Here is a 15119-nt window from a genome sequence, read left to right as displayed (position 1 = left end):
GCAACACATGTATTCCGAGGGACTATATGAGCCACACCAATCGGCTTATCGAGAACATCACAGCACAGAGACTGTTCTGTTGAAAGTTGCCAATGAAATTCTTAGTGCAATGTACTCAAAGAACGAGGTTCTAATGGTGTTATTAGATTTGTCAGCTGCTTTTGACACTGTCAGACATTCTGTGCTTCTCAATAGGCTACAGAAGCTTATTGGTCTCTCTGGGAATGTGCTGCAATGGTTCTCCTCCTACCTCAGTGGTCGCCAGACATTCGTGTCCATAAATGGATATACGTCCAGCACCTCTGAGCTGGTCACTGGTGTACCACAAGGATCAGTGTTAGGTCCAGTACTTTTTAATGTGTACATGCTACCACTGCCGTGCAGTTTATTCCTACGAAATGTTTGCTGATGACAATCAGCTTCTTGGTATTTTTCCAAGCGGTGACTTGGCACAAGGGAAGTGCACTGTTGACAGCATTGAACATTGCATTCAGAGCATAGGGAATTGGCTTATTGAGAACAACTTGTGTTTCAATGGCTCCAAAACCAAGTTCATGTCTGTCTCCTCTCCCAGAAGATCACCATCCATCACTCATATCAAGGTGGATGGTGAGATATTGCCAAGCGTCGATGCTGTGCGGGATCTTGGTGCTTGGTTCGACAACCACACGACCATGTCAGTCCATGTGAAGAAGGTGTGTCAAAGTGCCTTCGCCAACCTGCACAGCATTGGCCGTATCCGCAAATACCTTGATGTGGATAGCACCAAGAAATTGGTTCAAGCACTCGTCATCTCTAAACTGGATTACAACAACGCCCTGCTCTATGCCCTTCCTAAAAAATCTGTAGCCCCACTGCAGAGGGTGCAGAATGCTGCTGCTAGAGTTATCTCATGAACATGCAAACGTGACCACATCTCGCCGGTTCTGCACTCTCTGCATTGGCTCCCAGTCAAAATGCGTATTGAATACAAACTGCTCACAACAACACACAAGGTAGTGCAGGGAAGAGCTCCTGCGTACCTCAAATAGCTAGTTAAGTTTCAATCTGGTCCAAGGCAGACACGTTCCACAAGCAGTAACAAACTGCATGTAAAGCGCACCAAAACCGCCTATGGTGACAGGTGTTTCTCTGTCGGTGCTGCACGCTTGTGGAATGAGCTGCCACAAAACATAACTTCCCAGGAGTCCACTGCAGCATTCAAAAATGGGTTAAAGACCTGGTTATTCAAGAAGTTTTATGGGGAGTAGTGCTTAAACAGCAATCGTTCTGAGAAGCGCTATATAAGCACTACAATATTATATTATAAGCGCGCAGCAGAAAAGCTGAAGGCTTTTCTGCGAAGCGCTACTATGGTTAACGTGCATACGACGTCATCCAATGTAAACAATGTTTCTCAAGTCCATGGATTCGTTTCAAATGGCTTAAATTTGAATTAAAATGGCCGCCAGAAGAGATAAACACGCGAAAGTAGCAACTCGACTATTCTGAGCTCCGAGAGAGAACCACACGATTATTCTCACTGTTTTTTAATCAAACTTCAATTTCTGGGTGTTTACCCCCCGACATATGTGTTTTGATTTTTGATACTTTAGTGATAATATCCAAAAGATGCTTAAGATGGATATAATCCCGAAATAATGAAGCAAAAGACGGGCAGGCGTTCGAGAAAAAAAAAATTATTTTGAGATTTCAATAAACCTTTTGAACGAATTCCACATGGGCCGTGGTGGGATCCGAAGACACCTTAAGGAGGAATGTATCTTTGTATGGGGTACCATTGGTTTTGCAGATCTTCTGGTTTTTTCTAAAGAATAATCAATATTCGCTAGCAGGCTTTTTATGCTCCCAGGTATGAAGAGGGTTCTATGTTCCTCAGGTTCATCAGTCTGGTGTTCCTCAAGAGTCAATTGTCTTCCAGTCTCTTGGCCTGCAAAAACTCTTTCCAACCAATTTTTTATGCATTAACCATTCGGCAACATGTTGGTGGGGGAAAAACCTGATCCCTGACCCCTTGAATTGGTTGCCCAGGTACGACCACAAGCAATTGTCTCAAAGAAGCCACCAGTACGACCTCTTGGTAGTCTTGCCAATATCATGCCAGTAAAAAGGAAGGGTAATGATGGTTGAGGGTTGCAGTGAGGGTACCATCTTAGGAGTACCTCTTCCTCGCTCTGGGTTAAACGTGTAAAAGGCCTGCACCATCATGAAGGTTTGGAGGTTCCACTCAAGCACCCCGGGGTAAGCAGCTCAGAAGGACTTATTGAGAGGCCAATAGGGGGGTTGAGGGGCCTTCCCCCAATGCACTAGCTAAAACATGTCAGAAGGATGGGGGTAGGGGGGGGGCTCTCCATGGCGACAGTTGCCCGAGTTCAATAGAGCTTGCACTTTACATTAGAATCTGCCAGAGTCCCAGACTACGATAGTCTGGACACCTTTCGGGGGGGAGGGGGACATTTTCCATTTCTTTGCCGGCTATTATGACGATGGTGTTGAGTTACTGCTAATGCGATACACGGAGAAAACTGTCTATCAAAACAAAAAATTGGCGGAAGGAACTATAGCAGGGTCCCAGCCAGGGGGTTTGGGGGGTTTCCCCCCAACCTAAAGGCGCTGCGCGCTTACTAGGGCACTGCACTGATAATATTATTATTATTATTATTATTATTGTTCTCGACAGGAATTTTCTTGCCAGTGAAGCCATTTTTTAGATGTTAGTTACTTCTGTCATGATTACTTTAGGATAATACTATACACACTAACCAATGGACCTAACTAATTATTGTTTATTTCAGGGGATCTATGACATCCATGTACAGTTGGCAAGTGTACCTATTTTGTGTTGGGATCCACCTCCAATATCATCCAATATATCTGCAAAGTAAGTAGATCATTGGACTCTTTCGTATGGAAGCAACAGATCAGAATATGTTGACCCATTTTTGAAGAAGTACTTTTAACAAAATTTGTTTATTATGCCCTCTCAACGACAATGGAGTTGCATTGACCGCACTATGTTCTTTGATTGTTTCCACGGCCCACCACATCTGCCGTGTCTGCATGTTGTGAATGCTCTGACTGCAACAATTTTGCAACTACAGCCAGGTCCAGAAGTATTATCGGTTTTAGGCCCTTACGGACCGATAAGAAACCAGCAAGAAACTGATAGTCACCTCATGTATTGTGCGGTTCGTACCTCAAATCTATTGCCGCAATGACCTAGGTTTTGAAGTACACGAACCGAAATAAATTGCCTACTGACCAATGATCATTGACCGACGCGACAATGACACGAACCGGCAAAAAGATGACGAGCAACGTCCTCTCCAATGACGTGATGCCGGGTGTGCTGGGAAAACATTTATTTAATTCAGAACACGGATATTTTGTAGGTGATTGGCAGCAATTAACGACCCGGAAGATAATAATCCAAAGCTCCAACAACATTAAAAATCCAACACGCAATTTCTGTTAACTTAACCCGGCAACTACCCACCAATGGCGGCCTAATCGAAAATAACATGCATCCTCGCATCCAGTTCAATCTAGAATCTGCATCTGCTTTTCCCTGCGCTCTTTTGATTTGACCTGGAATCGGGGTCGATCACCTGCATCCTATTTTAAATAGAGTCGGCCCAGTTTCAACATCTTGCCAATGGACACATGACTGGAAGCGCCGCTATAAATCATCTAGGGCTATTTATCCTTGTCAAAACTGTCTCGATCCCGACACCTTTGATCTTCAGATTCTTGAAGGGCAATTGAGCAGTCTGCTACTTTGACCAATCGGCTTTCAGTGCTGACGTCGGGAGACAGCTGTCAATTAATGACAGGCTACATGAAATTAAACTTTCCTTCTTTTTTGAAGGAATTACCCATATCTATTGAAAGAAGTAGTTAAATAGTACATATTTCACCCAAATTTTATTTGCGGACTCTCTCAAAATAAGTGTTTGAGATAAAATAATCTTTTTGACAAAAAAAGAAGCGAAAACCGCAAGGCGCAAATACTGTGTTGGTCTTCACGATTCAACTAATCAATATGCAAATAAACACCTGTATCTTATCATTATGATGCGTACCTCGGAGTAATCAACCTTAAGTTTGGTTGCTCTGTGCGTATACACTGCACATTTTTTGGGCAGTTTGTCTTGGAGTGAAGTGTACCTGTGTGTTCTGTGGAATGCATCATTGAAAATATGTTGCAGTAGAAGTTTGTCTTTTCAAAGTTCACTATTGCTGTATTGTACGCACGCATTGATTTGTGTATTGTGTCCTCCCATTTTGTTTAGACTACAGAATTATTTTCGATCATTTTGGATGGGCTGTTTTAGATAGATACTGGCAGGGGATTAGATTGGGGATTATGTGTTAAAAACGAGAAGATAAAGGGCCTTTTGTTAATCAGCCACCCGTCATTTTCACCAGTAGTTTTCCCGCAAACGTCATCCGTCATTCTGTTGCGCAATGGCGGGGCCGGGCCCCGGTCAATTCCGGTCATCGCTGTCATGACACAATAGAATCCGGCGAGAGTATTGATGAGGAATCGAAATGGGACCGATACAGCCTCTGGAGCATATCTCCGAAGCCATTGACGCTAGGCATTTTATCTTCAGGTGGTATGAAGATTGATGATTTTGGAATTACAAGACACAGTCTAGCTCATATTAATGTAAACACATAGGACTTGTGATATCTCCAAAAAGACCTGACCGATTTCAATATGGTGTGCACTGGGCAAGGAGGATACCGCGGTGACGTCATGGCTTTTCCAAGATGGCGCTGTTATATTGTAAACAAACTCGATCCACGGCCAAGGGAAAATCAAGTCATCAAAAAAGTTAGATTTTTCGCATCAAATCAGAGTTATTAGTACTTTTCTGCTATGAAATAAGTCTTCAGACAATAAGCTATCATTTGAATAATGAAAAGTGCTGTTTTGATGGGGAAAAATAGGGTTTTTTAAACCAAATAGCCGGACACCGATCTTCCAAAATTAGCGATGGTTTCAAAACAGTCTCCCAGATATGGGGCAATCTCTTCATTATCATAATGGGATTTGGAGGCATGTTTACAGATTTTACAAGTTCGAGACCTGTAATACCTAAAACTCGCATAGATCCCCATAGATCCCCTCTATTTGTCGAGTTAGCGCCCCTGTAAGATCATGCATTTTCGGATACTAGAACGAAATCTTCCTGCGGATATCGCGGTTTCGGTGATGATTTAAGGAGAAATTGACTGTTCTTAGAGTTGAATGGGACAGAAATGAGTTCATACTTCATGAATACATGAATATATTATGATATGGACGGGCTTTTAAGTCAAAACAATAACAAACTCAACTGCATCTCTACTGTATATTGCGTAGTGCATTGCCTAGTGTATTTCGTAGTGTATTTTAGCGGAGACATTATTTCCGCACTTTGGCCACGCCAAACGTCTTTTTTATTCGTGGAAGTTAATCTGCTCTGTAAATTTTATTTTACACAGGAAGAATCCATACTAGGTATTGCAATATTTCATGTCTATCAGTGTTTTTGTGTACAGGAGCGCACCAGACAGTGAGACGTGGAGATGTGTTCAGTGCTGGTGCTGTCAGTAGACTGAATCTGATTGGCCATAGCGATCACTAATATGGGTCGGGATCACGTGATGTGACGTCACCGCGGTATCCTCCTTGGGGTTGTCACAAATCCTTCTGTCCATATGAACATTTTGATTAAAGTAAAATGCGTTATTGTGCCCCATCTCTCAGCTGAGCGAAAGGGGGACATGAAAATACCCTCTGTCCGTCAGTCTATCAGTCCTTCTGGCCACTTGTGAACGTGATATCTGGAGATGTCAGCGAGGTATCAAAGCTAAATTTGGTGATTGGGTATATATAGGCATATATAGGTAAGAACCCTATCAAAAAGTAGGTCACAGTGTCAAAATTCAAGATGGCTGCTGCCTTACATGTTGAAATATTGTTGAAATAATACAGTATCTCATACCTCAAGTGAGATTCTGTGAATTTGACTGGCTGATATACGTCACGTGACCGTGTGGTATTCGCAATGTTGGCCCACTCCAGCCGGTCGACATTTTGCCATGTCTCCCGGTGTGACGACATTCAGCATGTTACACTCCTTGGCGGGCAATATTTACTTTTTTGTCCCCCGATACTTGTGTAGGGGGACATGGTATTAGTACATGGCACCAACTTTGTGCTCGTTTCAACCCTACAGCTTCTAAACGACTCAAGCAATTTAATCGATATTTGGTGGAAGGAGTGAAGGACATCTGAAGATGTGTCCCACTAAAAATTATCCCGGTCAGATTCCCGGCCTGGCCAGTAGGGGGTAAAATATTGCGCTGCTCGGCGCTCGCGGCTCATCGCTCGCTGCTCGCCGGACGCGCGTTTCCCTTCCGCTCTTCTGAACGACAAAATATTTTGAATTGAAATTTGGTGTGCTGATAGAGAGCAGGACAAAGGTGTGTCGTGTTGAAAAATCGGCTGAGTTTGATTCTTTATTTGGCCACCAGGGGCCAAAACAAAAAACACATAGTGTTAGAACTCCCTTAATATTCGTCCGATATGTACGATATTTTTATGGTAGACTAAGCTAACATAGATACACGATATATCACCCAGGTTTTTTGTTTCATTCATTTTTCTGCCCTATAGGGGGGGCGCTTCCTGAAAATCATGAAAATTCCCTTCCGCTCTGTGACTTCTGAACGACAAAATATTTTGGATTGAAATTTGGTGTGCTGATAGAGTGTGGGCCAAAGGTGTGCCGCATCAAAAAATCGGTCGAGTTTCATTCTTGATTTGGCCACCAGGGGTCCAAAACCAAAAACACATAAAGTGTTAGAACTCGCTTAATATTTCTCCGATCTTTACCAAATCTTTATGGTAGACTAGGCTAACAAAGGTACACGATATATCTCTCGAGTTTTTAGTTACATTCATTTTTCTGCCCTATAGGGGGCTCTTCCTGAAAATCATGAAAATTCGCACGTTTCCCTTCCGTTCTGTAACTTCTGAACGACAAATTATTTTGGCTTGAAATTTGGTGTGTCACATTACTGAATCGGCCGAGTTCGATTCTCGACTTGGCTACCAAGGGCCGAAAAACCAGTGCAGTGCAGTGCATCATCGTTACCAGTAGCCTTACCACGCTTCATGCTGATTTGATGAGTAAATCATGTGTAGCAGTGTATTGATGTACATTCATTCCGGTTGACAAATTTCATTGGTATAACAGCCATTTTTTTCTTTGGTTACTTTTTTTTCTGATTTTTTTTCTCTCCAAACTTTTTAAATCAGATTCACAATATGCATGTTCTATCTATAGTCGCAGGTGACAAGTTCACAATTTTCCCTTATCAAATGCATTGGAGAATCAGACAACCCGATTTAAATGAAATTTCATAGATGGAATCATACCAGAGACTTTTGAGTCCTTTCAATCCATAGACACAGTGAGTCTCTTCCAATATCCTGCGCATCGTTAAAGACAATGACGCCACAAATTCTGGTACTCTATCACATCTGCTGTTTTTTTTCCTTAAGTTCAGCTTTAATTACAGATGGCATAGCAACCATCCATTTGGTATGTACACATCAAAATTAGGATTTTTAGACCCCCCCCCCCCCCCATACATAATTTAATTACAAAAATGTACAGGAGTCCACTTTAGAGGCCCATAGTCAGAACATGTCCTAATGTCTGATTGTGACCATTTCATGTTTGAACATCCATTGACACAGTCAGTCTGACACAGTCTCAAGTTAGACTGCCCAGAGAGGTTTTATACAGACTGTATAAAACCTCCCTCCACTGCCACACCATTTACTTTTTAAAACTGAGCATGCCTCTTCCACATTTTCAAAATGACCCCCTCCCGATGGAAGGAACGCTACCAAGGATTAGACCTTACAACTCCTCCCCCAAATTTCCTGCCTGAATTTCAGACTGAAATGATTGAAATCCCTAAAATGGGACACCCAACTGAACCATAAACTTCAGTCAATGACAGCCAACAACACCACACGTATTCAAACTACACATTTTTCAAAAAACACCCAACAGCGATTGGGGACATTCAACGCTATACTTGTTTAGTATATAGTATGCCAAGAATGTGTCATTTCTTGTGGCAAAATTGACAATCATTCGATACTGCCAAATACACACGGATATCACAAGATTTTCTGTAGAGTTTTGATCGCTTATAAGTTGACAGCTCTTTTCACACCAATTCTTAAGAAGCCAGGACTTGATCTGGTCTTCTCGAAGTTTAGGATTGTTAGTAATCTGAGCTTTATCTTAAAAGTAGTGGAGAGGGCTGTGGTCCAACAACTTGTTGCACATAGTGAGTCATTTGCTCCACTGCATGTGGTGCAATCTACCTCAAAAGAACCACCCACCTGAAACTTCTCAGTCAAAGTTCAAAATGATATTCTCATCAGCATGGATAAACAAGAAGTTTTGTTCTTGGTGATGCTGTGACACTTCTAGGCTTCTGGAGGCTTTGAGCATTGACTTTGGGGCGGGTGATAGTGCCCTGAGCTGGCTAAGTTGTTACCTGAGAGACTGAAGGCAACGCGTGGTTCTGGAGGGGAAGGAGTTGGAGGACTTTACACTTAGATGTAGCTTGCCACAGGTAAGCTGTCTGGGCTCTGTGCTTTTTCTCTTTTACGTTTCAAGATTGTACAGCCTCATCTCAAAATATCTACCCTCTGCCCACAGTTTCTCAGATGACAATCAGTTGTACCTTGCCTTTAAACCAATGCCACTTGCATGCCAGACTGAAGCAGTGGAAGCCATTGAGCGATGCATAGTTAGAGTTAGAGCATGGTATATTGAAAATGAACTCATGATTAATGTCACTAAAACTGAGTTTGCCATATTTGGCACGCAGCAGCAGCTTGCAAAGGTGAGCATTGCATCAATAAAGGTTGGAGGGACAGATATCCAACCAATCCAATGTGTCAGCAATCTCGGTGCAAGGTTTGATTGCAACATGTCCATGGAGACACACATAAACAAAGTGTGTGCCAAGGGCTGCTATGGTCTTTATCGGCTACGACAGATCCAAACCTTTAGGAAAAAAGTGCTCCAGAATGCCCACTCGCTGAGTAATTGGAGCACTTTAGAAATGCCAACATTGATTGATTGATTGATTGATATGTGCCGCGACTAGTGTTTTCTCCGACATCGGCATATCTACGTAAATAGCCAATATCAACTGACGTGCCATCTCCTGGATGATGGTGAAACTAGTGTGCCCGCCACACCTGATGTTTCTATTACCAGAATAAGTGTAGGCATATTCTTAAAATAAGCAATGACTTTTCGTAGGAGGTATGCAAGGGAGACATTGCATCCCGGCGGGGCGACATTCGGCATGTTACCCGACGTTTAGGGCAATATTTATATAATGTTCACATTACTTTTGTTGATGTGTTTATAATGAGGTTTGGCCTGACTTGGGAAAAGACCGATAAAATGCAAACTTACTGTGTTCAGAAAACCATGAATTATTAGTTAGTTACTTAGCATGTTTAGTGCAACATTTCGTGTGGGTGAAAGTGAGGCATACCAGAACACTTTGTTTATTGAGTGCATTATAAGCATGCAGATTAATATAGGTGTGATTTGATTAAGCCTGGGATTAAAACCTCACTTATTAACACTGCGAACACCAACTCTCGTTTTTCTCTCGAAAACTCTCGAAATCTGCATCGGTCACGAAATCTCTCGTAAATCACTCGTAAAGTGCAGGGACGCCTAATCGGATTACACGCTCAGTGGCGATGCCCCTCGTAAAGTCTCGAGTTCTTGAATTCCGAGACCTTTTGTCAGTTTTTCGATACCTTTCGACAGTATAATCTATTAAAAGGTTATTTACATGTTGGTTTGCAGGGAGTGCGATAAGTCTGACCATTATGATCAGCGTGCTCAATATTTATGATAGTTGTCAGTTCCACAATGAAACATACGAGGCGGATAAGATATGCCGTACCTATCTTTTGTAAAAAGTCATCTATGCGAACTAGGGGCAATTCATTTATTGAGTGTCCTTCCCGGGCAGGCTCTTCCCCTATCATAATTATGTTGATGACAATCGATGCGTTTATTTAATGCGTTGGCCTTTGATGATTCCAAATAAGCATTAAGAAATAAACATTAACCTCATTAAGTGTGTTATAAACAAAGAATTGTTATTTCAGAATTTTACCCGATCCGCAATGCATGGTACGAGTGCGTCCATATCACACCGTTGACGGTCGCTATCAGTGTGAATCGAGTTTAGCCAAGTTCGCATCAGAGCGATTCCTCGTGTCAGTGTATTGTACACTTTTTTTCCGCGCTTCACGTTCGCAAGGCGGAGATAGACTGGCGCGTCGACATAGCGTTTTGTATTAGTAGCGCGTTTTATATTAGTAGCGCTGTGCTTCAAAAATAATTAACAGTAAAAACGTCAGTCTGTCATTACTGCAGCCTCTGAACAGACAAAATCTTAAAACCACCGGATGCCATCACCTTTTTATACATATGTAAATAAAATCGCAGTATCAATAAATGGTTCATGATATTTGCTACTCGGGTGGTGCATTAGGTAACAAAACGGCAAAATAGCTGTCAATCACATTATCATTTAGCCATTACTGTCAAAGACCTTTATTCATCGGTGATTATCTCGCAATATACCACATCAGATTATTACACCAAACTACTAATTTCTTTTTTGGATCATTCAACATAATAAGACTTATACGAACAACACTGAATGACCACAACTTCCTAATGTCAGGTAATCCTTTAATGTGTGTCTCTAGAAATGTTTCTTTTGAGCTAAAAATACATTCGTCCCTCAATCAAAACAGGTTTTCTTTTTTATTTGACCAACAATAAACTTGCAAGGGTTACATACACCTTACTTTCCACTTTTTCTTTTAGTAAAATATGAACTTTCGAGGATCTAAGTTCCCGAAAGTGGATGCTTAAGCCAGTGAAACATCATTCCTGTGTGTTTTTCCCCCATATTTAAATGTTTCTATACAAAAGACAACTAGAAGAAAAACCATGATGTGAAAACAGAAAATGTGCCAATCTGTGTTTAAGCGTTTCCAATGACTTGGAAAAAGTGCAATTGATCGGATCATTTTTCAATAACACTGTAATCGGTCAATGTGTAACAGAAGTGATGATAGAAATGTGATTGGCTCCTGTCAAATGGTAAACCAAATGAATGTTGTCAAAATCAGTAACCTTGGCATATCAACTCTCTGATCTCGGATTACCCTTTTTTGATACGCACTGTATAACTTTCCATCTTACTTGATGTTTACCGTTCATTGTAATGAGGCAAAAATCGCCGTCACCAAGCGCAATACTCAATCTGTGTTCATGAATTTGTCATGCATAAGCAGTCGCTCTGCTCTGTGATGAGTCTTTAGCGATCTCCTGAATTTGTCCGTCGTCTGAAGAATTTAGTGGTGTGTTTTTTCCACAAGACACTTGTCTTGAACCAAACTAATTCTCACCAAAGTCAACCTACTGCAAAGAACAATGATACCGAACAGGGTCACATGAATAGATTCAAAATAACCTCCCGGGGAACAATAGTAACTAATTACAAAATTCGAGACTGTGTATGCCACTATTAGTCACATCATAAATTGACCTTGAAATATTTCTGACTGTTTACAGCATGACAGGCGCGTCCCCTTTGTCTTTACCTGTTGAGTTGCTGGACATGTGTTAGACAGTCGCAACATAACTTTGGACCAGGTGGTAAGGATTATGTTTGATTGTTTCTAGAGATACAGCCACATCTTTTTGGGAATAAATTGCAATTCCTGGAGAGACATTCACTATCCTGTTCTTCCTTGTCTGTTTAGGTGTGACACTTACATGACTAATGGGAGACTGTCGCAACATAACGCAGGCCTAAAAGTCAGATATGATTGTTCCTGCTAGTAGAGAAAGACACATCCCGTCTTTCCATGTATGTTGAGATGTTACAATAATAAGAGACTATCGCAGCATAACGATGACCTAAAGAGTTGGAATAAATTGTAGATTGTTCCTAGAGAGACACGTACCGTCTTTCCGAGTCGGTTGAGGTGAAACAGTAGGTGACTATCAGATAATAACGCAGGCCATACGGTGCTGGACTAATCACTGATTTTTCCTGGAAATATAGTCACATCACCGTCTAACCGGGTATGTTAAGATATGACACTAATGCAAGATGTCGCAGCATATCGCACATCTAACACGCCTAAATGTAGTGGAATATAGTTGAATGATTCTGTCATGTCCGTGGACAGACAGTCAGACCCTGTCGTCTTTACATGCTTGTTGAGATGTGACACTTAAAATAGGCTGTCGCATTATAGCACAGGTCAAAATGCGTGAGAATATCCATGTTGGCTGAGATGTGAGAATAATAGGAGACTTCTCAGCATATCGCAGGTCTAATTGGTAATTATAGTTGTTGATTGTTCATGTGAAGACAAACACTGTTATTTCTATTCTGTGGAGACCGTGACCAGAGTGCCAAAGCATAACGTGGAGGATGGGACTATCACATCTTGTTTTTCATATTTGAGTTATGGTGTTGGGAGACTGAAACAAGACTGTCATTACAGTCACAGCTTTAACGTAGGAATCGCGTAGTTAAAACAATTGTTGATTGTCCCAGGGAAACAGTCACATCCATCCGTGGCCTGTTAAGTAAATACTTAGATGTGACAGTCACAACATGGCGCATGCGGAAATTTGTCCTGCTATACAGTCACAAACCGGGGAGACTATCAAAAGGACAGAGTATATTTGTTGGGATGGCCATGGATCAGCAGTTACGCTGCGTCATGCATCCTTATTACATCCATGCTGAATTGTGACACCACAACTGGCATAGCACAGGTTGAATGAATGCTGGAGATTATTGCTGATAGTTTCTGCGACACGGTCAAATATACCTCTAGCTTTGTTGTCTTTTGAGCTGAGGTGCTGACATGACTGACAGGAGACAGTCACAGCATAGAGTAGGACCAATTTTAGTACACCCCAGAATAATCCGTTAGCACATTACTTTCCTGCTGCAAGGCGAGGCAGTCGTCAGGATCCCTAATTAGTTTACAAAACATTGACGTTCAACATACTGTTAATGTAGGTAAATAGTAGTATCTTGTCATGTTCATGGAAATTGTATCTAAAGGACTTCCAAGACATGAACAATGGGTTCTATCATATTTACACACCAGGCTGGGTAGGAAACATCTGGTAATATCATTATAACAAAAGTAACTGTTGACATAATATTATGATGTCAGTTGCGATGTAAAAACCAATGTCGCTGTTATTGATGCCATTCTGATAAGTCTAAACAACATTTCTAGACCTTATTCAACTATAACATATTGACATCAATAAAATGGCGGGCTCTGTCAAATTAGTCAGAATGAATTTGTGGTTGATTAGACTATACCATGTTGAGAACTCACAGTGTTCAATATCGTATAGTTTTTCATGGAGGGGGGGGGGGGCGACACCCACCCGTGGCCGTGTTGAAAGGAGTGACTTAGCTTTATGCATTTCAAATTTAATGAAAAGGCAGTATCTTAAAGTCTAGCTGAATATAACTATGTACATTATTGTTCTTTTTTGAGTGGTTTTGCAGTTGTCTGAACTCGGCCTACGAGCAATAGTTTTTCAACAATTTATTTTACAAAACCAAAACGGTACTTCGCTCTAGCAGAAACGATTAACTGTGAAGGTCGCGTTCAAAAATGTGACATCAAATCCGGTAGTAGCTTAAATTAAATTAAAGTGTATTGAATATCAACACGGATAGTTTTAGTAACATTATCGTTAGGATAATCGACTTTCATACTCGGCCATAAAGCGTTCAAACTCAACAAGAACAAATATCTCAAAAACTACTGTTCCTATCGTAAAATGGCAAGAAACGTTGTCAGCCATCAATAATTGCAACGATGTGTGATTGTTTTTCAACCCACAGCCCTAAATGCGAAGCTAGCTTAACGTTTCGAATATTCAAGATCATTCACATTATCAAAGTCACCTTTTCGTCGTTTCGATCCAACTCTTCAGCTGGGACCTGCTCATGACATGCACACAGTCTACTACTTTTGTGTTAGCCACTCATGCATTATTGTCAAACTTGAATTGACTGCCTCTGGCAGAGAGAACTTTTCTATCAGAAAGAAGAATTGGCAGTTCTTGGGAAGCAGCCGACAACTTTTTTATGCTGCCCTAAAATCACCGTTGGTTCATGCATGAAGCTATGCTATAAACCTGGTCTTATAGTGCAGTTAAAAAAATTCCCTTAGGCTGCTTCTTTCAAAACGTCACACTATGAGAAAGATTTACAGCATATTTGTCAAAGTAACTGGGGAGTAATTAGGGACACCATTCCAAAGAAGGGATGTGGGCCGTTTATTGAGAGTATTCGAATGGTTCATTTCGTATTTCTCTGACTGGGGTAACATGGCCAATACAAAAATGTCCAAAACTGAAAATCATGACTTTGAAACGAAAAAAAAGTCCCAACTTTAAGTCTTAACGGCACTTCTCTTTTGCGTATTTTAAAGTGAAAATTTCAGAACTTGATGGAGTTTTTGTCGGCCTGAACCTTTTCTGGTTTTTGTTTGAACCGGATGGATGGTTTCACACAAATTCATGTATTTATTCTACTTGCTTCATTTGCAATACCCGGTCCTCAGTGATATTGGGTACTAAAGGCAAAGTACCCTGCGTATCGAGGCTTTAACCCTTAAAAGGCCGATTTTATACAGAAATCAAACTTTGGGCATGACTCACTGGAGGGGCAATGTATCAAACTGGCAGCATGCCCTTTGGAAGTGCCCCACATATGAGCGATTAAAATCGGCTGCAACGATAATTGCTCGTTCGCGGCGGTCATCGCAGGTTGCATCGACTTGCCTCCATCACCTCCGGTCATACAACAGTCTACGAGTATCAATATAAACAGTAATCACAACATATAGTATTGTTGTAAAAACAATTAGTTTGTCATGAAACTATTCCATTGATATCCCTGTATTATAATCTTAAACTTTAACATGTATA

The 15119-nt window shown here is 41.3% G+C and overlaps 1 protein-coding gene across 6 annotated transcripts in view; it reads left to right on the top strand.

Annotated features, from left to right (window-relative positions):
- The window catches only part of LOC135488681 (H(+)/Cl(-) exchange transporter 7-like), a 353896-nt gene that overhangs the window by 213575 nt on the left and 125202 nt on the right, over nt 1-15119 (top strand). For all 6 annotated transcript variants that reach the window (XR_010447011.1, XM_064773357.1, XM_064773347.1 and 3 more), the window contains exon 17: nt 2796-2881. Coding sequence is in view for 5 of the 6 variants with exons in the window: in XM_064773357.1 (XP_064629427.1) it covers nt 2796-2881 (86 nt within the window). In the remaining variant the exon portion in view is untranslated. The remainder of the gene's footprint in view (nt 1-2795; nt 2882-15119) is intronic.

Source organism: Lineus longissimus, chromosome 1, assembly GCF_910592395.1.
Source record: "Lineus longissimus chromosome 1, tnLinLong1.2, whole genome shotgun sequence".
NCBI lineage: Eukaryota > Metazoa > Nemertea > Pilidiophora > Heteronemertea > Lineidae > Lineus > Lineus longissimus.
This window is presented reverse-complemented; position numbering and strand designations above follow the sequence as displayed.